General features: G+C 38.7%; 1 protein-coding gene across 1 annotated transcript in view; it reads right to left on the bottom strand.

Moving 5' to 3' along the window:
• Positions 1-26,240, bottom strand: part of B4galt6 (beta-1,4-galactosyltransferase 6) — a 57,486-nt gene that overhangs the window by 4,061 nt on the left and 27,185 nt on the right. The window contains exons 4-8 of the mRNA XM_005337458.5: positions 17,344-17,468; positions 11,424-11,540; positions 2,591-2,778; positions 418-540; positions 58-159 (exon numbers count right to left, since the gene is read on the bottom strand). Of these exons, the coding sequence (XP_005337515.1) occupies positions 58-159; positions 418-540; positions 2,591-2,778; positions 11,424-11,540; positions 17,344-17,468 (655 nt within the window). The remainder of the gene's footprint in view (positions 1-57; positions 160-417; positions 541-2,590; positions 2,779-11,423; positions 11,541-17,343; positions 17,469-26,240) is intronic.

Genomic DNA, 26,240 nt, shown 5'->3' with positions numbered 1-26,240 from the left:
ACTTCATACATTAAATACCTTTAAAATGTTGGTATCCAAAGATGACAATTAACTTACCGTCCTAAAAACTGGACTTCCCCTCGATGGTGATGAGGAATAGACTTGTATTTTCCTAGGTCTCCCTCTGGTCTGGTTACATTATATCCAGCATAATGAACTCTATAGTACAATATAAAAATGCATAAAAATACACTTTGTGAGTTCAATTTCAAAATAAAAAATATGCTGTAATGTATACACTACCTTAATTTCAGAAGGTACTCTTAATGAAATAAGGGAAGAAATGCAAAATATGATTTAAGAACTTCAAAATTTTTCCATCCCAAAGAATTCTTTCTTGAAGCAAACAAATATGATTTACCTAATAAAAATGAAATTTAGAAATTCTATTATCAAGGAATTTGTACCTCAACATACCTGTTCCAAAGGTCATCATCTTCTCCTCCCCATCCCCAGAAGGCATTAGGAAAACCATTGATCTTTCTAAACTGTTCCACTGTCAGTCCACTTACACCACCAAAAAACTCTTTATATGGCAGACTAAAAAAGAAAGCAGAACACAGCATTCTATAAATGAAATCATAAGAGTTTATCAGATGAGATCAAATTTTCAGTCTTTCATGTGTTTCACAAAATGTACCTGTATCTTCCAAATAAACAAATAGGCAGATGAAATTGTATTCTGGAAAATGTAAACTAATGAAATAAGAACATGTGTTATGTTAAACACCAAATAAAACATTTGTGGCAACTGAAATTCAACATTTAGTATCATTACTTTATATGATTCAAAACTGTGTTCAAAAAATGCATGATATTTTCACAAAAGCAAACTTGATTAAATACATTCATAACTGTCAATGCAATGTTACATCTTTCGAAACTAGTAACACTTTAAAAGTTAACTGAATTTATTAAAAATACATTATAAGTAAATAATTTATCATATAGAACAGCATAAATATAAATTTTAAAAAACTCTTCCAGAGATACCCCAAGACAGTAAGAACAACACTAACCCTAAAGACACTACCTCAGGAGACCCTACAAGGCCCCCACAAGAGCTCAGGGTGTCTTGAAATAATGCTGGTAGGAGTTCCACAGAGCCAATGTCCAAGCAGTGCTGTCTTCTCCATACCACTTGGACTGTTCTTGCCCAGCTAGTGGTTTGGAGAAAGCCAAAATCATTGAATCTAATATGTGTATGCTTACTGACATGTATAAATCAGCAAGCATATCAATTCTATTAGCTGTTCTGCTGGAGTGGAAATACGCAATTGCATTACATACACAATGGGTAAAGATTCGAGAAAATGAGGGTAAAACAGAAAAACTAAAGGCAGAAAATGGAGCGACATTTTTGTAGTATTTATCTTAAACTATCCAAAGTGGGAGAGGTTCTAAATATGGAGGACCTAAGTTTTAAGTTCAGTAGGACCAGAGTGTGATCAGCACTGTGGGCAGGGATGCTGCCTCAGGCTTCTCTACAATGACTGTAGTCTATACATATCCAGCCCAGGCCTGGACCTGCCACCACCTTCCCTATGCTACTTTCCAAGGGATAGGAATATTTTGTTTATCAGCAATTGATATTTTCAAGTATTAAAAAATAATTTAGAATTTTTAGCTTATATGACTTTTACGGTATTTTATAGTGAAAACAGTTATCCTGGAACCCATCTGATTCTAGCAGGCTAACCAAATTCAAGTTTTCCGAAGAGCCAAGAACCAGATCATCAACTCTGATGGCCTCTCCCAAGGTTACCCAGAACCTGAAGTTTAGATATAGCACTAAGAAGGAAAAGGTGTTTCTAATGACAGTGGGAGGGAGAGAGGGAAATCTTTCTGTTCTGATGCCAATCCATAGGCTTGTGTCATTGAGACTTTGTGCCTCTCTTTATTCTGTAGGTTGGACACCAGCCAAAGCTATGATGCAGGCAATATCTTCCCTGCTCCAGGCAACAGACTTCTATTTTCTCCATTTTTATTAGCCAGTGAATATTATGATCTATTTCCCAGATTAGACTTGGTTTCTTTGATGTCAATTTAAGTTACTCTCACAGCTCTAAAAAAATAACTTCACATTTTAAGGTATCTCCAATCAGAAAATGAAAAGATTTGTTTCTTATTATTAAAAAAACTAGTCAAGAATCCGTGATTTAAGAAGAAGATACACTGCAGAAGAAAGAACTGTCACAAGAGGGAGGTGAAGCAGAGGCCAGCATGCCACACCTAAATGGGGCAGGCTCTGGGCATGTGTGATTCCACAGAACAGCCCTACAGACAGCTGTTCCAATGAAAGGGAAACCAAACTTCAGAGGTCCAGGTAACTAACCAAGTCCTGCAAGTCTGAGAACCTAAATTTAAATCTACATGTGCCTGACTGCTAGGCTCTCCTTTCCCCCACACAGCATTCAAACTTCTACGTAAGGGAGGTGCCCAGATAGATGACAAACTACTCTACATCCTGGTTCCCTAAGAGGACAGGCTGGAGTTAAAGATGTTATTCTCAAGCTCTCTGATTTAGGTGCCTAATGCTGCTACCATTTCAATGCAACAACTGATACGGGGAAGAGTGCACACTACTTACATATACATGTATTTATCCAGCTTTGCTGCAAAGTGACGAGGCATTTCACCACATCCATAATAGTTTCGGTCATTTTCAGGTAGATGATCCACATCATGGAAGATCACGCAGTCCCAGACGTTGTCTTTCATGGCCTCCTTGAAGCCCACGTTGAAAAGCATTGCACGATTAAAAGGTTGTGTGCCAGTCTTGAGAGAGCAGAGAGGAAAGCAGAAATGTACTAAGGCTTTGTCATCTTTTTCCTACAGTTTTCTAATTTGTTGACTCGTAGGCAAATAACAATAATAATCAGGCCCCAACCAAATAGATAAGTCACGATCATACATCAGGATTTTTAAACAAAGCTAAAAGTCATGTTACAATGGAGATACATTCTGAGAAATGTATCATTAGATGATTTCATTGTTGTATGAATATTGCAGTGTACACACAGGAACCAAGCCAGCTATGATGTCACCAGGCATGTAACCTTAGGGACTGTCCCTGTGACCTGCTGCTGACTGAAGGAGCACTACATAGTATATGACTTACAAGATTATTTTATACTTTGGTAACAATACTTAAATAACTGTTATGATCTAGCCTATTGGTTCAATGTCATATTTATAATATAATATACATTTCTGCTTTACACCAAACATATTGAGTCACAGATTATGACCAAAAAAAAAAACTTATGTTTTATTTTTTTAGTGACACTTTCCATATGCCATCAATACTAAGGCAGGAAAGTGAAAGCAACTCAAAAGGCAGTAACCTTTCTTTTCTCCCTATATCAAAAGCCAGTGAGGTCAAACTCTGCATTACTAATGCTTACAATAGAACCAAGATCATTTTAGAGACAAAAACATCATAATGTACTACATAAACCCAGCTTCCTTTATTACAAACATTTTCCTTTATTAGAAAAAACAATAAAGTACATAGGCAAGAGTTTATTTTTTTATTATTCTTACTTATATAAAAAACAAGAGCATTTTAATGGATAAAATATAGATTTATTACACAAAACCCAACTTCGTATATTATGACCATTTTCCTTCACTTAGTAGTGAAAATATATTGAAATGTACTGGCAATAAAAAAAGGTATTATCAGCATCTAAAGAAAACTAGGGTGCATTTATTAATGTCTTAACATTTCTCAATTCTCCAAAATATAAAAAGAAGGTTATGACAGAAGTGAATGAGACATGAAAACAGAAAGGAGATCAGCAGAGTTAGTGAAGGAAACTGGGTGGAGAGAGGAAGGAAGGTTGTAAAGGGGGAGGTGCTGACAAACAGACACTGACCAAATTAAACTGTTAAATTGTGTGCATGTGCAAATATGTAACAACAAATTCCGCTGTTATATGTAATTATAATGTACCAAATAAAAAGGAAAATAAAGAAATAAAAGAATTGATCATAATGACACACACTATTGCAGTGACTCGAGACTGGGAAATTACTCATTTTTAGTCCTGGTTCTTGCACCAACTTGAGGTCACAGTAATCACTGTATTGGGCCCTAGGTGCAGTGGTGCATACCTGTAATCCTGGTTCTGAGACAGAAGGATCAACAGTTCAAAGCCAGCCTCAGCAACTAAGCGAGGCCCTAAGCAACTCAATGAGATGCTGTCTCTAAATAAGATATAAAAATGGGCTAGGATGTGGCTCAGTGGTTAAGCACCCCTGGGTTTAATCCCTGGTACCAAAAAAAAAAAAAAAAAAAGAAAGAAAGAAAGAAAAAGAAATCACTTCTTGAAGCCTCTTTTTCATCAGTGAAATGAAGAAAATAAAAGGGAGATAATTTATAACATTACTTGTACTGGTACCTCAACGTTGGCTTTAAACTATTTTCCTTCAAGATTTAAAATTTTGTTTTTATTAAATGTTGGCATAATACTTTAAAACGCTTATAATAAAAATAAGTTCCATGTTTAACCCATCTTCATCAGCCAAGAGTAATACATTTCAGTTCTTCTAGCTGTTTATTCTGGTATTCATCTCCATATTCTGAGGTAATAAGAAATGTGGCTATTTCTTGCCTTCTTACCATGGAAGTAGAGGAGGTAAACACCAGGACTGCTGTCCCTCCCTCCAGTCTCCCACTACAGTTAGAGCACAATTTTTTGTTAAATCATGAGTTTACTACTAATTAAAACAAATTTAAAAAATTGTAAGTTGAAAAAAAAGCTTACTTTATTAGAACTATGTAAATATTTCTTTGGTAATGAGTAAGTTGTTCTCTTTGTTAAGCTAAGATTAACTACTATTTTCTTTATAAAAGGCCCCCATAGATATGCCCTACACTTATTAATAAGTGATGCAATCACAGAAACACATCAGATTATCTCTCAGCTCCTCTCTCTCTCCCAAGCTCAACTCTACTACCGTCATTTCTTGCTGGAAGTTGGACTAGGACCATGTGTGACTACCATCTGGGGCTTCTCCTTCATGCCCTAGATCATGCACATCTTTTACTCGGTTTGCTTAATTTGCTGAGGCACAATGTATAGTAACTTTCTAAGTAAGAGAGCTTGGGCAGGGGGTAAAAAATGTGTGTTTGTGTGTGTGTGTGTGTGTGTGTCTAGCCAAACAGTGATTGAAAATGACACTGTCTACCCTCACACCTGAGTTGGCATTTTGGGTAAAAACTTCTAGGTTGACAGCATGTGCAAGGTCCTAGGCTTAACCCCCAATATCACCCCCACCCCAACCCCCAAAAAAAAGAAAGAAAGAAAAAAATTAGGTCAAAAATTACTTTGCCCTAGAATTTAAAAAGCATGACTCCATAATCTTTTAGCTGTCAGCATTGAGAATTGTGGATCAGTGGCAGTCTGTTCACCTACCATGCATGAGGTACTGGGTTCAATCCTAAGCACCACATGAAAAAATAAAATAAAGATATTGTGTCTACCTATAACTAAAAGTGAATTTAAAAAAAGGAAAATTCCTACATTTCTGATTGATTTGTCATTTTTCCTATAGAACCTTTTAAATATCTTCCTTTTCATTTTTATTCTAAAATTTCAAAATAACATGTTTCATAATGGATCTACACTTCATTCATAAGTGCGTGTGGGGTCTCTAAAATCTAGCTTTCACGTCAGGAAAATTTTCTCATTTTTTTTTCTTTGATCACTTCCTTCTACTACCAAAAAATTTCTTTCTGCTATAGTTTTTCCAGAATTCTGATCAGTGAGTGCATAATTATCTCGATCTATTACAAATCACAGCAAAACTTAGGGGCTTAAAAATGCCAGAGGCTATGGCTAGAGCTCAGTGGTAGAATGCTTGCCTAACATGCATGAGGCCCTGGGTCCATCCCTCCAGCACAGGGTCGGGGGCACAGTCATTTATTATGCTGACTACTTCTCTAGAGAGAGAATTCTGGGAGCAGAGAAGAGAGCCGCATCTCTACTCCCAAGTGCTCAGGGATTCAGCGGGAAGACTTGACTCAGGCAGGAGGATCCACTTCTGAGGCGGCTCACTCACATGGCTGGCGCCAGGTTGCAGGCAGGTCATTTCTTCTTCAGATTATCTGAGCACCTTCATGACATAACAGCTGGCTTCTCCGAGAGCAAGTGATCCAAGACAGCAAGACACAAGCAGTGCCGTCTTTTATGACCTCCCCTCAAAACCCACTTCCACAGAATGTGGTTCCTCAAGCAATTCACTCTTACTCCCAGACCCTCTTAGAGGACAGTTATCCCCAAAATATACAGGTACTCTTAGATCCTCCTCTTTTCTTACCTTTGGGTTCAATCTTAAGCATTATTTTATCTTCCAGCTATTCTGTTCAAAGTTTTTGGTTTTTTTTTTTATCACATCTTTTATCTTCAAAAATACTCTTACTCTGATTGTTCTTTATGATGTCCTGTTTTTGATTAAGATTATCTTTCATTATCTTTCCTTTGGTCTCTGTAGATTCTAACTATGAGTTGTGTTGACCCTCCCACCACCTTAAGGATCTTTTCTGATTATCTCTATTTTCCATGCTCCCTTTTATTGGTTGGTTTTGTCTCTGTAGTGGAAGATTTCTTCAAAAACTGGGACCCTTGGCTGCCTAATCATGTTGGAAACTAAGGCACTGCAAAACTAACAGAATCTCCACTTATGTACCCAAGAATTGTTTGCAACCCCACTTGACCAACACCACATACACCCCTAAACCAAACTAAAACAATTAATCTCCACTGCCCTTCTTCCAGCATCCTTCACATCTGCTGCTCAGCAAACAGCAATGTCCTTCCCTGTGCAAGACAAAACCTGGGCATCATGTCTGACGGTCCATCACTCACACTTCATGTCTAACTTATCAGCAAATAATAACACTTTTAAACCAACACAGCCCAAACCTGACTGCTGCTCACCACTACCACAAGAGCCCAAGTCATCATCATCTCTCCTACCTGGATGACTACTCAAGTTTTCTCACTCCTCTCCTTGTTTCTGCCCCGTCCCATTCGTAGCTTATTCTCTACACAACACGCAGTGTCAGTATTTAAAAACACTAGTTCAATCATGTCATTTCTTCACTCATAGCCCACGGCATCTTATACCTCACACAGAATAATTAAAGTCCTCACCCTGACCTGATTATTAAGCCCTTCCCTAAGAGCTTTTCACCCACTTTTCTGACATCACTGGATGCTACGGTGACACTGACCTCCCAGAGCAATCCACATGCTAAGCTTCCTCCAGCCCTTACCTGCTCCTTTACTTTGTATTATTCAGGACGCTCTGAGCTCACCTTCTCAAAACTCTCTCGATAAGGACACACCTCTCCCTACTCTCCTGCGCCCTCCATCCACCTGACACAAAATTATCTACTCTTTCCTCACCAACAGAATGGGACCTTATCTGGTGTGAGCACCGCAGTACCCTCTTTGTTGAATGAAGGAGAACGGGCTGCAGGGAGGTGACAGTGATGAGCTGTCCTGTTCCTTTGGAGACCTCCAAATTTTAGATCTGGAATCTTCTTCCTGGGCCTAATCTATTTCTCTGATGAAGTCACCACCACCCATGGCCTGCCCCAGTTGAAGGGTAGAGGAATTCCTACCCGAGAGCTGGCTTAAAAAGTTAAGACAGGGGAAAGACCTGAGGGTCCCTGGCATCAGCCTGCAGACTGACTGACCACTGTGTTTAGGCCCCACAACACAGCTGTGTCAACAGTCAGGAGCTGCTCATATCTCCAGAGGATAAACTCCTCATTTTGTATAGAATATAAGAGAGTAAACACCTAGCACTGAAAGCAAAGCCAGGAAACTGGGGATTCTCACTGTTTTGTAATCAGACTTCTAAACCATCTCCTCTCGCCACAGCCCAGGACTTCAGCCTATTTCTCAAGAGCAAAGGTTTGACTCCATTCTGGTCACAATCGCCCCCTACAAGAACCTGGTTCTCAACATTCTCTGCTTCTGGGGAAGCAGTCAGTTCCATCACCTACTCCCAATCTCTCTGCCCCTGTGGTTTAAAACATTTTTTTTCTTTCACTTCCATTTTTGGAGTCTGGAAAGGAGAAGAGGTAAACCCATTCACAATCCTCCTTATTTAACTCGGGTTTCTGAGCTGCTCTTCAATTTCTTAGCACTTCTCCTGGGCATCCATCCAGCAAAAATAAAAAAATAAAAAAAATATTCTTCTACTTCATGCGTAGATATGTGAAGATATTTCTAGTCAGAACCACACATTATCAAACATGTGGTCCCGAATTAATATTGATCAAGGCTGAGATTCAGGCTTAGCTTTGAAGTAAAAGTATAGATCTTAGCTGTTTTGCAAAGATGTCTTCCTTGCATACACAAAATACACCAAGTAATGATGAATATGCCTTGAAAAACACAAAGACATCTATGTTCTGTCCAAGTACATGATGGGGAATATAAAGTTAAAAAAAGGATGGGGGGACTCACAATTGGTAACACTGACCTAGAAATCCACAACTAAGGCTGACAAAAAAAGTAGAGGAAAATTCTGACTTTTTATCAAGAAGTTAAATTTTCATAGATGGGTTGTTACATTAAAAAGTACCCAGGGGGCTGGGGCTGTAGCTCAGTGATAGAATGCTTACCTAGCATGTGAGAGGCACTGTCTTCATTTCTCAGCACTCAACATATAAATAAATAAAAAAGTTCTACCAACAACTAAAAAAATATGTTTAAAAATTTAAAAAGTACCCAGACATGATATACAACATTATACACAAATGGAAGAAAACTTAAGGATGATTTCCATACACAAAAATATGTTACACTAAATACCAACTACTCCAGAGAAGAAAAGCAGTGGAAAAAAGTTGGGGAAGTTGGGGGGGGGGATTTGGAATCAACCAATAAAACACAAAGGAGGTGGGCTGGGATTGTGGCTCAGTGGTAGAATGCTTGATTAGCACGGGCGGGACTGGGGTTTGATCCTCAGTACCACATAAAAATAAAGGCATTGTTTTGTGACCATCTACACCCTAATAAATAAATAATTAAATATTTTTTTAAACACAAAGAGGAAAAACTAACTTAGGAATAAAAATTTGAGTATCTGCTAATAAAAAGAAAAAAATAGCAATATCACTAGACTACTTTGTCTATTATTCTATTATTTACCTATAGAAAAACAGGAAAATAAATCCTAGCAGGTCCCTTTGACAAGCAGATTCAAGAGAACCGAACAGAGAGATCAGAAAATAGACCTCACAGATGATACATGTATGTTAACTCATTTTCAACAAAGGTGCCAATGAGAAAAAGCTAATCTTTTCTGATAAACAGTGATAAAATAACTAAATAGCCATATATTAAAAAATATGGGGTTTGGGGATGTGGCTCAAGTGGTAGCACACTCGCCTAGCATGCATGAGGCACTGGGTTCGATTCTCAGCACCACATAAAAATAAAAATAAAGATATTGTTTCCACCTAAAACTAAAAAATAAATATTAAAAAATGGATTACCATATATAAAGATTAACTCAAAATGGAGTAGTCTAATTCAAAGAGCTACAACTATAAACTTCAGGAAGAAAACACAGAAAATCTTAGAACACAATTTCACAAATACAAAACAAAAAGCATAAGTTATAAAAAAAAATTGAACTGGACTTCATCAAAATTAAAATCTTTTACTTTTCACAAGACACTGTCAAGAAAATAAAAGGCCAAGCCACAGACTAAAGATAAATAATTGCAAAACTATGTCTTACAAAAGACAGTTGAAAACACAAGGAGTTCTTACAAACTCAATCAGAGGACAATCCAATTTTAAAATAGGCACAGATTTAAAAAGAAACTTTCCAAGAAATATACCCAGATAACAAATAAGTATATGAAAAGGTGATCGACGTCATGAGGGAAACACTAATTAAAACTTCAATAAGTTACTACTACATGTACTCTAACGTGCCAAGTGCTGGCAATGACATAGAGCAATTCAAAAGGTCAGTGTACATGAATATAAATTCTGATGCATCACACACAGACGAGGTAACAATGTTAAAAGTGGTATAAGCTGGCAAAGAGACATGGTCTTCAAGTGTTATCACACCTTTTTTTAGATTTTTGAAACATGATTTTATGCACATTTAAGAGGAACACAGATTAACTAAATTCTTTCATTATGCTTATAATTCACAGCCTTTAAACAAAGACACAGACTATAAAATCAGGTCAAGGTCATTTCAATTCCGTGTAAACCATGTTAAGGGAATATTATTTACTTAGCTTTAATAATATCTGTTCAAAACATTTAGAATAAACTTTTTTGGTTTTGCCATTATTTGCTAAATCCACTCTCTTCTGGTTATTTCTATTTCTAAAAGAATCATGGAATCTCTGAATTGGAAGTAATCCTGGGCATCACATGGTTTGGACCTCTATGCAATGTGTGGCTTTTTGACCTGTCAGTTCACTGGATGCCTATTTACTTGTCAGCTATTGAGATGTGTCTATCCACTGGAAAGGCTAGTGCTCTGCTGCTAACGCCAGGCTAAGCAAGGTTAGCAAATTAAATATGTATGGCTCCAACAGAGACAGACCAAATTCCTCTACTAGGAAAGATGACTTTCAAACAATACAAAAACAGAACAGCAAATGTTCAATGTATACCACTTTTTTTAAGGATTAGTACCTGACTTTCATTCAGGTACCCTTGATTACCTAATAAAGTTGATTCATTAATTTTCAGGGTTAGTCAACAACTACTCCACAAAAATCACAATAAAAGACCTTATCCTTCATTTTCTGTATTTAAATTCAGAAAGCAGAAATGCTCTTTCAAAATTAAATACTATGACTGCATCTCAGGTGATCCTAGAGTGCCTCAGTACAATGTGGAACAGGACTTTGAGTTACATTCCAGTGTGCACCCACTGAGTCCAGAAGCAATACACAAGTTAAGCACTCATGAACAGTTTGCATCAAAAAATAAGCCATTTCTCAATTATGTGAAACTCCACAAAGTTTTCAGGAATAAACAAAAATCATAAACCTAATGAACACATAAAACTGGACAATAGTATGAGTCAAAGGAATATTAATCCTACAAAAATCAGCTATATAGTTATTTGAAAATAATGGTATGATAATACAATATTTATAATGTCATTAAAATATACCATAGCTATCATACTAAAGTCAAACATAACTGCTTGTCAATTCATCTGATGTTAAAATTATTACAAGAAAATTATAATAATTACAAGAGAAAAAAATCCAAAATATAATTTTATTTAACTATGAGACCAAATTATTTGTACTACCTCATTAATCATAGCTAAACATTTTTAATCAAGCCATATCTAAGAGTTTAAGTTTTGAAAAATATTAACATTTTGGCTATTTTGAAAAATATTCTCACCTGTTCAATGACATAAAAGGCAAATTCCAGGCGCTGTTTCTGAAGCATTGGAATCAGGTGTAAGAAAAAAATTGGAAGATGTTCATGGCGATTACGGAAAGGAATGAGAACTGCCACCTTTAAAACAAAAGAGTCACAATTGTAAATAAATACAGCAGCAAATCCTGAAGGTAAAGATAAAACAGATCCTTAAAATTTTCTGATGGCTGGGCTGGGGTTGTGGCTCAATGGTAGAGCACTCACCTAGCACATGCGAGGCCCTGGGTTCAATCCTCAGCCCCACAAAAAATAAATAAATAAATAAAATAAAGGTATTGTGTCTGACTACAACTAAAAAATAAATACTTTAAAAAAAAATTCTGATGGCTTCAGACTCATACCCTCGTGAATGTTCTCACCAGACAGAAGAGTGAGCACACACACTCACCTCATGCTACTTATGGTTTTAGGAAGCCGGGAGGTACAGATGGGCTCTAAAGCCATTCTGTCCTACAACATCACAGAAAATTATTGAAAGATTTTAAGAGAGTGAAAAATTCAATTTTGTCGTTACCAAGACTCCTGCAGTGGCAGCATAAGGAGCAGACTGGAGAAAACCAAAGCCGGACTCAGGGAGCCGGTTAAGAAATGAATGCAACAGCTGAGGCAAGAGGGAATGGCAGCTTGAACTAAGGTGAGGGAGGAGGAGAGGAGAGGTACGTGAGTTCTCAAAACATTTAAGAGATAAATTAAGAGGATTCAGTTATGTTGCACATGAGGAGTGAAGGAACGGGGATGTGGCAAGAGTGACTTTGAGGTCTTCAAGTTCATAAACAAAAAAATCCTGTGAAGGACATTATGTGAAGTGAAAAATGCCAGGCACAGAAGAAAAAAATCTCATGTTCTCATATGTGGAGCCTGAAAATGTTGATCTCAAAGAAGAAAGAACAGTGGTTACTAAAAGTTAGGAAGTGCAGGGGATAGAGAGAGGTTAGAAATGGGTACCAAGTACACTTAGATAAGAGGAAGGAGATTTATTGTTCTAGAGTGTAGCAGGATGACTATAGTTTGAAACAATCAATCATGTATTTTATGATGAACTGGGGAAAAGGAGTTTCTAGTCTCTAAATACTAAGAAACAACAAACCTATAAGGATATAGAAATGCTAATTATCCTGATTTGATCTTATGTATTGCATACATATTGAATCTTCACGCCATACCCCATAAATATGTACAGTGCACTACAGAACTCAACCATATCTAATAGGACCACAAAATATACATTGAGTTTGACAATTACTATTTTTCACTTAATCAAAAGGCACAAATTAAGCTTTTGATATATTTGTAAATTTATTTTAGTGGTAGCATCAACAGTTTAAAATGCAATTAAAATTATGTTAAAATGTTAAGCTTAACAAAAAGGATCTGACACCCTGTACAAAAAATAAAGAAGTCTGTCCTGTATAAACCAAAGAAATTTGCGCTCACCCAAAAAGTAGAAGAAAAAAACATGCATATGAAAACACAAATGGTTTCTAAGTACATCAGTCTTTCCTTTAATATGAAAAAAATGAGCTGGAGATTTAGCTTAGTGGTTGAATGCCTGCACATCATGAGCAAGGCTCTGGGCTGGAGCCCCAGGACTACCAAAAAAAAATTAAAAATAAAGTAAATTACTTGGAATCCATAAAAAAAAGTCACCTACATAAAAGGTGTTAACTACTACATGAGAGTAAGTTAAAAAATATCAAACATCACTTACTCAAATCCTCTCTCTTGGACCCAACCTTCGTCATACAAGTTTTTTTTTTTTTTTACAGTTTTTTTTTTACAGTTCAGATTTTCCCCCTTGAAAAAAAGCTAAAATGTTTTCTAAGTTACTTTCCTTAGCAATTTCTGAGCTAGGTTAGTTTTACTAAAATCTGTGAATTTTCTAATAAAATTTGGAATTAAAACAAATTTTCTATAGATTATAAATTCTGAAATTATTAGCTTTTCAAAGAATCTAACAGTAAATTATAAGTAACTAAGATACCACAGTATCACTCTATATTCTGGATTTTTTAATACAATCTAAACTGATTATACTGGAAAATTATATAAGAACATTAAATCTAGAATTGATTAAAATTTTCCCATAACTAATTAAATTTTACTAATGAATGAACACATGAAAATAATTGAGAATTCCTAAGTTTACAGAACCCTACTTATAAAATCAGGGCAACATTAGATATCATCAACCAAAAACAGTAACATTGAGGCTGGGGGTATATAGCTCAAGGTAGAGAGAGTACATTCTTAGCATGCACTACAAGGCTCAGGGTTCAATCCCCAGCACCAAAAAGGAAAAAAGAAAAACAGTGATATTTATCCATCATTCTGTATTATCAGAATCATAAATGGGCCAAAATTCTAAAAAAAGGATCAGGGCTGCTTGGACACTAATGTTCTCTTGTTTATATGATTTTTTATTGGGTAGGTAGTAGGAACTAAAAAGATTCTAATATTTGGGGCTGGGGATGTGGCTCAAGCGGTAGCGCGCTCGCCTGGCATGCGTGCAGCCCAGGTTCGATCCTCAGCACCAGATACAAAGATGTTGTGTCTGCCAAAAACTGAAAAATAAATATTAAAAAAATTCTCTCTCTCCCTCTCTCTCAAAAAAAAAAAAGATTCTAATATATGTCCCTGCCAGCACTATTGTGGTTTCCACTCCTATTATATATCCAATTATGTATATCTTAGCTCAGGAGACTATGGACCTTGAGAGACTGCTACAGCAATATTGGCCCAATATCCAAGACACCAGCTCTGTCCCCTCTGTATGGCTGCCTGGACTTGCTAATGTGCTTAAGTGTAGTTGGAATATTCAAGGGATTCCTAAATCAGTTCAGAGGCTACTCTTAATACAGGAAATGATTAGTAAAATAAGGGAAGAGCTTGCCCTTCCTGATTTTGTTCTTGGCCACAAGTTGGCTGCCTACGACATAATGTGAATGGGCTATAAAAGTGCTTAAGGCAAATTACAGCTATTGAAAGGAAGCTACCAAATGGCCACAATCTGTATTAATTAAATACAATTAGGCTAACTGGTAAGTTGAACGTAAGAATCAACAAAGGCAAAGTTGTAATCCTTAATACAGTAAATTCCTCAATGAAGCACTTAAAGTACCAAGAACTTTTTTTTTTTTTTAAATCTTAGAAGTTAACTGAGATAGAGAAAGAAATTACAAATGTCTTGGCAAATTCAAATAAGCTAAATTGATATTTAATAGTAAATAAGTGTCCAAATTATAATGAGATGCCAAAGACTATAAACAATATGCCTAAAGCTAAGATTTTTTTTATTAAAATAAAGCCAGATAGTATCTTAAAAATTCATTTGGCATGCCCCTCGTAGCTGTGCAATGACATTCTCAACAGTTTACAAATTCATTATCTAGAAAAAGACCTCAGTGTTCTGGGATCATTTATTTTAAGGTTTAATAGCCTTTCTTTCAGGACATTCATCCTTCTCTGTGCCCTAATTTGCTGTGTGAGCCATTCTGTTGATACAACCCCAGCGGAGGTAGAGAACATCTGGTCATTGTCTTCTGTAAGAACATCATTTCATCCTCCCAAAACTTTCCTCACCACCTCTTGTTCAAGCATGATTATCCCATTCAGTTTGTTCCCACCTTCAAACCACTAATCTTACTGAATTTATGCACTGATTTTATCCTTTCTTATTTTCTCCCAAACATGCTATGAAGAGGTAAGAAAGGTGTCTACCACATAAATTTCTTCCACCAAGTTTTTGTCCCACTTTCAAAACTTAAAGCACATGACCAACTATGTGCCCTTAAACAACGTGGTTTTAGATGAGGTTAGTTTAGGGCACATCTAGCTATTTGCCACTGAGTTAGACTAGAGAAAGGGATACCCTCATTCTCCTGTGGTATTTTCAGTTCTGCCTGCCTCTTCCTCCTTGTTTCTAATACCTACAGGAACAGTTCCCAAACTGGTAGCACTGATTTTAAAATGCAGGTTCTTGCCACTACTAGAGTCAGAGTATCTCAGGACTAAGTTCAAGAACCTGGATTTTCACTGAATGCCTTGGGGAGTTCTGAAACAGATGGCTTGGAACCATCCTTAAGGGACCTTGGACTAAAAGTTATATTCCTGGTCTCTGTATAGGTAAGCAGCACCAAACAGTTATCTGGTTCTTTATGCCTGTAAGTGTTATAAAATTTAAAATCTATCTGGTATGGACCATAGGCAAAAGGACAATAAATCTCAAGTTTTCCAATCCCCAATTATCACACTAATATGATATACAGTGCCCACCAGAAGGGTACATTATAAATCTTATTCATGTCTCAACATCAACCCTCATGGCATTCCAAATCCTTGATAATTGGGTGTTTTTTATTCCATTAGCATTCAATATATACACTCATGACTCAAGTAATAAAAACATTTTTTTTTGCCTAGAACATTTTAAAAAAGTGGAATGTATGTAAATTAGGCTATATTTCATACAGTCAATGAATCTGATCTTGGAAAATGGCATGAGGCAATTATAAAAATAGAATACTTTGCAAAAAAAAAATTGTACTGAAATCCATTTAAGCAGATTCACAACTTGTTTGAGGCAATGAGAAAGGGGAGCATTTATTTAATCACTTGTAGCAAAGCCAGAGAGGCATTTATTAGTCTCATGAAGTCAATGCAATAAAACTGTTTCGCTTCTACCTTGTACAAAACAATATGGTCTGCATTAGGGATGCAGATATAAATTTTATGCATTCCTAGACACAAAGAGTTCAAGGTCAATGAAGACAGAGGATCTTTTTCATGAGTCTAACAACAAATAATTCTATCAATACCAGTGACTTTTGGGGGCAGGGGTTGGGGGTAGGGACTAACATTCAAATGTTAGAATTCTAATATACAACCAGATATATGAAAAACTGTGCTATATATGTGTAATAAGAATTGTAATGCAAAAAAAAAGAATACGAATAACAATAAATGTTGGCAAGGATGTTGTGGGGGGGAATAAATAAAACTTGCTTTCTGAAAAAAAAATGATAGAATTCTATTAATATTTTAAAAGAGAAGCTGAAAACTATTCCCAGACTAAGGTTATAGCACATTCTTTTAGGATATAATTTGACTTAATAACCTGTAGTTCTCATATGAATTACACAAGTGCCATTTCCTACTGAAACATAACAACAATTTCACAGTATTGAGAGAAATCCTAAATCAGGGTTTTCAAAAATTTTAAGAGCAGAAGAGGCAGACCTATCCCCTTACAGATTTTCAAACAAAACATTAAATAGAATTCTGACATATCAAAAAACCAAATGCTTGTTCTCTATCTTCTGAAACAAGTGAAGAACCCAAAGTCCTCCCTTTCAAGTTCTGCAGTGACCTACGAGTGGCCTCCTTGGGATTAAGGACTCTGAGAAACAACTTGGCAATGCTGGACACAACTGAAAATCAGGATATTCATATCCTCCCAGTGAGTTCTCATAGATCCAGGAGTTGGTGGGGCTATGCTTGCAGGTCTATAGTTATTAGGGGCACCTGCAGGAGGCAGAGAACTCAGCCTCCCTTCCAAACAGAAAGGAAAAAAAAAAAAAAAGAACCAACCAAAAAGGAGGGAAAAAATCTGTCTTCCAAGTCAAATTCAAGTGATGTATTTTTTTTACTGTGGACTCCTAGGGACTGAACACATAAGCATATGTTTTATATGTGCACAGGAACATTTACAGTCTTCACAAGTAACATTGTTATATCACAGTGGAACCGTAAATGCCTATGCATTAAACACTGAATTTATCAACAGTTAATGATATTCTACTATATATTTTGAACCAAGTGCAAATTTTTTCAAATACATAGTAATAATTACATTATTTTTAAAAAAACAAAAACAAAAACTCACCTTCCATCTGGGTTTACAGTCCTTTGGCCTCCAGTGACCTCCTGGCTCAATATCCAAATCCTTAGAGAACAACTGGTGAACTTCATCAAAACTGACTTCACTTACATTGACACTGAGGAATCCCCCTAGAAGTCAAAAACATGAAAAATGATTTTAATATATATTTTTGCCTCTAAGATGCACATAGGACAAACAATGATGGTATAATCTAGTTACTAACACAGTAAGGTCTACTACTGTTTTCACCACATAATTATTAGTAGCACCTTTCACTTTCAGCTGACAATTCATATGGCCACCCCAAAGAAAGTCAAGTTCTTTATCTAACCTTTTGCTTTTAAGTAATATACTGGATATTTAGTATTTTTTTTTAAAAATGTTTTCATGTTGTTATAGCATATTGTTGCAATTTAACAACCATTCAAGTGTTTTAGAACTATTTTTAGGTGTAGCCTTTTCAGCATAGGGGACACAAATGAAACAGTACTTGAGAGTTAAATAAGTAGTCAGATTGAGAGCTGAATCCCAGCTTCTACTGGGACAATAACTTAATATTTCTGCCTGGGCTTCTTCCTCTGTCAGGGAGTGCAGGGATGCCTGTCTCCCACTGTGGTTATATCCATTACGTTAAATACAGCTGGCCCTCTGTATCAGCCAGGTTTCACAGCCACAGATTCAATAATCTTAAACATTTAAACATTACAGGGGAAAAAAAAGAATTGCATCTGCACTGATCATGCACAGACTTTTTTTCCCTTGTAATTATTCCCTAAACGATACAGCATGACAACCATCTACAGAGCATTTCCATTATTTTTAGTATGATATGTAATCTTGTTTTGGTATATATAAAGAGAATGTGTGTACATTACAAGCAAATACTATACCATTTCTATAGAAGGATTTTCATATTTTGGATAGGGATGTTCCTGAAACCACTCCCCTCAGATACTGAGAGAGGACTGTGATCTGTGAGATCAAGTACAGTGCCAGGTAAAAATCAATAAATGTTAGCAATTGTCACAATTATCTACTGACATTTCTTTTATTTATTTATTTGGTGCTGGGGATTTAATTCAGGGCCTCTTGCATGCTAAACATATGCTCTACTACTGAGGTATACCCCTGCTACTGACATTTCTTAAGAGGAGATATTTGCAAATACCACTTATTTTGAGTATCAGTCCTCTTGGTCCCCAAAACTGAAAAACCAGGGACTTCTAGATGTTCCTGGTCTAACTAGTACTCACTCACCAAATTAACAAATATATATTACTGGAGATTCTTTTCACTAATAGTGCTCTAATGTACCCCTTTGAAACAGGAATGAATCTTGATGGAAAAATTTTTTCCTTCCACTCAGTCAAAAACTGATACAGGAAGCTCTGTATATTTGCCTGAGCATTAAAACAGCTGCATGATCACTATGCCCCTTCAAAGCAATACTGTCCATGGTGTTTCCAATGAAGGCTAGGTAGGATAAAAACCACAATAGTCTTTTTACAGCCAAACTGTTAATGCCCACATAGGTACAAATTGCTCTAGAATTCCCTCTGGGCCAAATTCTTCCATCCAAGTTCCTCATCTCATAAAATACAAACCAACCAATGTTGAGGTTTCCCGTGTCAAGTCTTCTGAGCCTCTTGTGGCCATGGTTTCACACAAAAAACACTCAGTTCCTCTCCAGAGAGCCCCTTCCCTCCTGCTACGGTACATTCTACAATGTTTTTATAATGGCCTCTCTTCCCATTCCATTTCCTTCTGATTAGGCAGGACCATCAGTAGCACGGAGGCATGCCAGAGAGAAGTGATTTTAGTTGCAAATGCCTATGATTCCAAGAGTAAGCTCGGAAAAAAAATAACTGCAATCTGCTAATGTTTGCCTGTTCTGCTGACAAATTTACGGTCCTATATGAAATACCACCCCTGAGTGTAACAAGATATATACAAACTAGCTAATCTTGGAAAGGTCGAATTTACGTAATGGAATGAGACCTATGAACTTGGAAAGAAAGGGAAAGTTAAATATAAGAGTGATCAGTCAACACAAATACAGACTACCATGACTCAGCTGACAAAAACAGAATCTAGCACTGTAATCAAATAAAATTCACGCAAATAAATCTGATGCATTTAATAGTATGCATGATTGCTAAAATGATAGTGATTAGGCTAAATAATAAGCAGTTCATGTAAGTAACTGAAGCTGGCAATCTTTATGCACTGTTAATCCAAATTTTTTTTTTCTTTTTTCCAGCTTTATTGCTTCAACAGCTGTAATCATCATTGTCAGCAGTTTTCTCCAGCATCATCTGCAGTTTAATTACCATCTTCAATGCACAGGCACTGCCAAATTGAGGGGCCTTTTATCTTTCTCCTCAACAGAGAGGGCTTCCTGTGTCCCTCGCTATTCCTGACGCCTGAGGTGCCTAAGTTCACCTTCCCTATGACAGCCTCCCCATCCATACCCCTCAGAGTCTGACAGCAGTGTCTACGGGCTTGTTGCTCCTTGCTCTGAGCCCTCACATTCTGCTGGGTGAACACCAACAATGACCCAGTGGCACTGGGGTGGTCCTTCCAGTGGTAACAGCAACATCGCTATGCTGGGGAGGAAGTGGGGGAAGAAAGCAGACTTCCCAAGACAAGCACGGCCACCACTAGGTATTTAACTCAAGGGTTAAATAAGCAGTCAGACTGACTGGAAGCTGAATCCCAGCTTCTACTGGGACAATTACTTAATCTTCCTCTGTCTTGGCTTCCTCCACTGTCCGAGGGCTGTGATGCCTGTCTCCCATGGTGGTTATATTCATACATGAAATACAGTTGGCCTTCTGTATCAGCAGCAACTCAAAAGAGGAGATCCTGTGCATGGCCAGGGAAGGGAAGAGGGTATGCTACAAGAGGGGGCCAAGAAGCAGTACTCAGCAGATAAGCTAGTGGTTATGTGCTATCCCCAAACTGCCTTCAGTAGGAAAAAAAATCTCTCCTGGGAAGTCTGTGAGGCTCGGGGGACTTAGGTCCCCCACCAAGGCCACTTTCACCTCTCTTACAGATTGGATATCCCCTCGGGTTGAAGTGTGTCAGTGCTTTAAGAAAGCATTTGAAAGCAACTGCTGTGAATGAAGCAGGAGAACATACACCCTTCTTTAAGGTACTTGGAAAGAAAGCCACTTGCCTAGCCAGCCCCCTGATTTCACTAGCTGAGGTTTCAAGGGCAACTAAAGAGGGAGCATCCGCTGGGCTCCATAGGGCTCCTTCTCTCCCATCTTCACAGTCCACCTGTGCTAAATCTGACAGCTTCAGCCAGGAAGAAGTGCTTTCTTCCTTCCTTTGGAGATTTAAAGTTCAAAAATAAATATATTGACTGAAAGCTGTTTTACCTGGTAGTGTGACCAATCTGTAAATAATATAATTTACTGGACTAAATTTCACTATTTGGAAGGTGGTGCTGGGGTCAGAAAGGAAAGAGCACGAGAACTGAGAGTCTGGAGAGTCGGGGAGCTGCAGCCTCTCTGGAGGGTAAAGGTGCAGAACAGGGATTCCCACACAAGGTTAGGCAACCTGTTAGTCAGGTAGCCAAGCCAACCTGCTTTACTGCTGTTCCATGAGCAAATAATGTGCTATGCTACTGGTTATGTGGGAACATTTATTATTATAATTTCCTAATTCTGAATTTGTAAGACATGAAATGATAATGGCCTTGGGCCTGTTAGGTATACATGGGCCCAAGTGGCAGGCTTACTGAGGTGTGGATTAAAATGTGTCACATGACATGATTCAGGATTTTTCTATTAAAATACTATTCTTAAAATAACAAATCCTCAATACACACAAATTGCCTATACTTTGTACATTTTCAAGTAAAATTTAAGGCATATAACATGTAGGCAAAGAGTTCTTTTCTCTATAAATCAGCAGTTTTAAATGGCTTCTTCACTCAATCTAGGGCCTGTATTTTTTGTTATCAAAAGCCTAATTCTTTGGCCTATGTCACTGTTTTGCCCTCAGGGTTTTAAATGTGCACAGCCCAAAGCTCTGGTGACAGCATGAAAGACCTGACTATCCCCCAGAAATGTCCCTTCAGATGAATTCCTCTCCAAAGTCAGAGCTGAATTTTTATGATAAGATGTCATGTTCCCTCCCCCATCTCCACGCTACCTCCTGGGTAGAGCTCTGAGGCAGAACAGTTATGAATCATCCTGCCATTGGTCACCTACTGTACTCTTTGAAGCCAACATTAGCAACTATCTATTTCAAATGCTTTACTTATGCCTCTCCATTTCTAGAATTTTAAGCTTCTGCTTAACAAATGATTTCTTACTCAACTATTCTTTAAATGACCAACCTCCAAGCATTCTAAACTTGAGACAGTGATGGCTTTAGTAACACAGGCTGTGCCAAGTGCAGGCCTGGGCACAGGGTGAGTGGGAACAGCAAAGCTGGCCATGTCCATTCCTTTCCAAACTCTACCCTCCTCCCTACATTTCTATTCCTTGTATCAGTTGCTAAAATGTGTCTTTTAAGGCACTTGTGCAAAAGGTGTTCTATGTGTAGGTGACTCCAAATAACAGCCCCAAACTGCCCAGACTCTTGTCTCCTAACCTGACCACAGCACACAGTTCCTAACACCTGTTTTCCTCCCTTCCTTGTGGTTCTCCTTGATTTACTCTGAATGACTAACTGTTCCTTGGAGTCAACGGTCTTTGCTCTCTGTCTGCCTTACAATCTAACCAATGAGCCCTTGGTCCACTCCTGGAGGCCTCAAACCCTTCATTAAACTTATTCAAATTGTTTTCCTACTCTCTCTAATAAAACTGACAATCTCCTTCAAAGTCATAATCCAGATTTCTACCCTCTCTGATTTCTGAGACACATCCATTCATGTTTTAGCATGCTAACACAGAGACATACCCTGTAATGTGTGCATGAAATGTGCTGCTTCGTTCTTGTTCCCAAATAGCTATTATAAAATTAACAACGTGTCTTTCAAGAAAATACAGTTTATCATCGACTCCTACTGCCTTTCCAAATGTGTTTTTGAACCACTTAATTGCCAAGAAATTTCCATATGTTGCCCCTCAACGTTCCTTCAGGAATGCCCTCTCAAGTTCTTCATCTTAAGGATACCATATTCTTCCCTTTTAATGTGTGCTCAGTGAAAGGTGCTCCCGTTCCCAGGTCTATAATTTTGAAGGCTGCCACAAAATACGTATTTACACAGACTCATACCTGCACTTTACAAATCATCATTTACTTCCTTCCTCCATAAATTCACCCTCTTTTAAAGTTTGTGCCTGTAGTCACACCACCTTCCCCATGTAGCTGTTTCCTGACAGGTAACCTTCTCGTCCTGTGCACCACCCCTGAGCAGCACCTCTGCTTCTATATAGTAACAATCACCGTTGCCTGGCACCAACTGCCTCTCAATTCTGCCACCACTACACCCTCTCATAAACCTTTCCTTTCACTTGCCCACCACTTGCCTTCCATGAGATTCCTTCTGCAGCCTTATGGAGATAGAGGCCTTTCTGCTTTATCTCCATCTTTTTCTCTCTACCTATTCTCCAAATAAAGTGGTTTGCTTACTGGTGTGTGTGGGGGGGGGATGCTTGTTTAAAATGTAGATCCCCAGCCTCATCAGCACCTGTGTCAGTAGATGCCCAGGGTCATGTCTGCAGCCATCAGCTTGAACTGGGTACATTTCAGCTACTTGAACTGCTGATGCAAGTCCTGCCTGCCAGACGAAGACACCATAACCCATTCTCCAAGCCCCTCTGGCAGGAACTCATGAGGCCATGCATATCCAATGTGCAGCAGGAAATGGCATGAGGACAGGGGCAGTTTGCAACTCTATCTTTCAGGAGAACTGGAGGCAGAAGCATGTGCCTTTAGGGGCACCAGATGGTGGCACTTCTATCTCCAGACCTGAACACTGCTGGTGGGAGCCATGAGTTCTATCAAGGGACAGAAGAGACACTTCACAAGGTGGCTTAGGCCTTGTTTCAGCTGCTCAAATTCTGAACCTAACTTTCCAGGCAGTTTTTCAATAGGTTCCTTATATTCATAAATCACATAAAGTATATTCCATGGTGTGCAACCAAGAACTAAGACTTTTGCTATAGGTGTGGGGTTTGGCTGTTAGAAGCCTGCTTTTTTTTTTTTTTTTTTTTTTTTTTTTAGTTGGGGGCTGGGTAGGGGAAGAGTGGCAGGTAGCGGGATTGAACTCAGGGGCACGAGCCCTGAGCCACATCTCCAGCCCTATTTTGTATTTTAGAGACAGAGTCTCTCACCGAGTTGATTAGCCCCTCACTTTTGCTGAGGCTGGCTTTGAACTTGCCATCCTCCTGCCTTAGCCCCCCAAGCCGCTGGGATTACAGGCATGCACCACTGTGCCCAGCTTAGAAGCCAGAATTTTTAACAAGCAACCCAGCTGATCTGGGTACAGGTCACCTCTGAACCACCCTCCAAGAAACAAAGCTCTATGACCTTCACTCTGTCATAGCACCCACATACTTACCATCACCCTAAACGCCCTCTTTTCCAGACCTGCCACACAGGGGTTGCAATCCTACCCTGGAGCATATACTTTCCATTCTTATATTCTCTACCTAAAAAACAGCACTGAGGAAAACCACATTAGCACAATTTTAACCTCATCCTTAGAGTGAGATACTTCATGTATGGCCACACACATAGCAAATGTTCAACAAAAACAAGTGTCACACCATGTGTGCCTTTGGTCCTCCATGGGGGCTTTCTGACTCCCCTTTTCTTTTCTATCAAAACTTTCTCAATATTTGTTCCTCCCTCCTTGGCTGCTTCTGCATATGCGCAGTGGCACCGCCCGCTTCCTCAGAGGGGGAAGCAACACCTCCTCCACTGCACTGCCATGTGGCCTGGGGGGGGGGGGCTTCCACCTTCTCCCACAGGGAAAGCTTCACCCTCAGGGAGCTTCTGTTTTCCTGTCACGTTCTCTAGGGACTCCCCATCTGCCACTCTCCCTTATCCTTCTCATCCCTCTTCTCCCAATATTTTCTCTCCATAAAGTCTACAACCCACGCTCCTCTACCTCTTCCTGAGGAATCCTTCCCTGAGCCCCACCTCCCAGGTTCCTTACCCTCATTCCCTTTCCTACCAAACTTTTTTTTCAACTAGTTGTTACATACATCTGATCATTTTTCAGGACTAAATACTTGACTTTTTACCCCAGTGGACTAAACAAAATTGCTTGCATTAGCTTCCTACTTGCCTTTCCACAGTTGCTCATTCTACCTGCTTCTTTGAAGAAGAAACAATCTCTCCTTGAAATGCTTTTCTCAGTGGCTCCTGGGACACTGTTCTCTGACTTCTCTCTGTCTTGATGGTTTTCTCTCCTGAACAAGACTCGGCCCCAGGAGTGCTGTTCCTCCTAGGGCCCCACTCTTCGCCTTCTTCCAGTTGCACTTCCTCTTGTCTGCAGTCCAGATCTCGCCCATGAAATTCAGACCCCAAGTTAATTTTCCTGAACTTCAAACAAAACATGCCCAACCAAACTCATTAACTTCCTCATTCTATTCCTGTGATGTTTACCCTGGGCTGCTTCTTTCAGTCAACCATCACCAAGTCAGGAAGCGAGAAATCAACCCCAGTCCCCCAGTCAGTCTTGACATCTAGCCCTGGGCACCCTGAAGCTCCTTTCTTGTGCCTCTTCCTCTCCAACACCACAGCCTTAGCTCACGCCCTTGTCCTTTCCTCTCTAACCTCTGCAGGAAGTTCCTCACTGGTGTCCCTGATTCCAGAATTTCCCCACACTCATCCACTGTTCAGTTCTCATCTGAATCATCTTTCTGAAGCACATTCCTAGTCCATCATTCATGTGCCTAAAGCCTTTGTTGGTTTTCCATTCCCCTACAACAGTGTTTTTGCTTTGAGTTTTGTTCCACCTTTTTTGCCCCAGACCCTTTGAAAACTGTGTGCTCTCATCTGAGAGAAATGCACACAGGCTCATAAATCAACCCTGCATACAAGCTCAGGGCTCCGCTCCCCCTGAAGCCCAGCTCATGGACACCGAGGGATGCCTTTACACAGTGCTTTGCACAGGGCATTGCACTTCCCTGAGCAGTGTGGCCTCCTGCACACCCCACTTACACACCCCACTCTGGCTGCAGCACGCTCCCTGTTGCAGGAACACACATAGCCCCCTCAGGTACTGATGGCCTTCACAGCTACCCACTGAGCTATCTTGAAGACCCAGCTCCAGTATCCCTCTCTTACTGCTGTCTTCCTTGAGCCTCATCTATTACCTTCCCAGTGGCAGCTGCCCTTCTCAGTGTGTTGCCTGTTTCTAGCCAGCACCCTGAGGATCCTACCCGGCTTTGTTTCTCCTCTGCCTGCCCCTGTGAATACCCAGAATGGCTGGGTGGCTGCTGTTCAGCCATCATTTCTTTACTCTAAAATAGCTCACATCTGTTTTTTTACAATAAGCATACGCATGATGGCTTGTCATATGAAGCAGTAGTTGAATTTTCTGAAGTTTGCCCATTTTTCCCCTCTTTGATGATTTGCATTTGAATTATTTAAATTCACCTTAAAAAGCCCTTGTACCTTTTGTTATATACAGAAGCTAAGCAACTACAGGAACTATCAGGTTAAACCATAAAGGCAACTATTGCACAAACAGCAGGAACAGCATATATAAATGTCATTGCAAATGTAATTTGTTGGAATAAGATTTAGAAGACAGGAAAACGTAAGGGAAGCCTATATATTTTAATGCAGAGCACACAGCTAACACCATCTATTTCTACCTTACCCCAACAAATCAAACTCAAACTTCCTTGCAAAGCACTTAATGTTTTTTGCTCTAAATAGGATGAAATTTCTATTTTACTTGGTTGGAATAGTCTTACATACAGTCA

Source organism: Ictidomys tridecemlineatus, chromosome 13 (assembly GCF_052094955.1).
Source record: "Ictidomys tridecemlineatus isolate mIctTri1 chromosome 13, mIctTri1.hap1, whole genome shotgun sequence".
In the NCBI taxonomy this organism is placed as follows: domain Eukaryota; kingdom Metazoa; phylum Chordata; class Mammalia; order Rodentia; family Sciuridae; genus Ictidomys; species Ictidomys tridecemlineatus.
The sequence above is the reverse complement of the archived record's forward strand: the minus strand, read 5'-3'. Positions and strand labels throughout refer to the sequence as shown.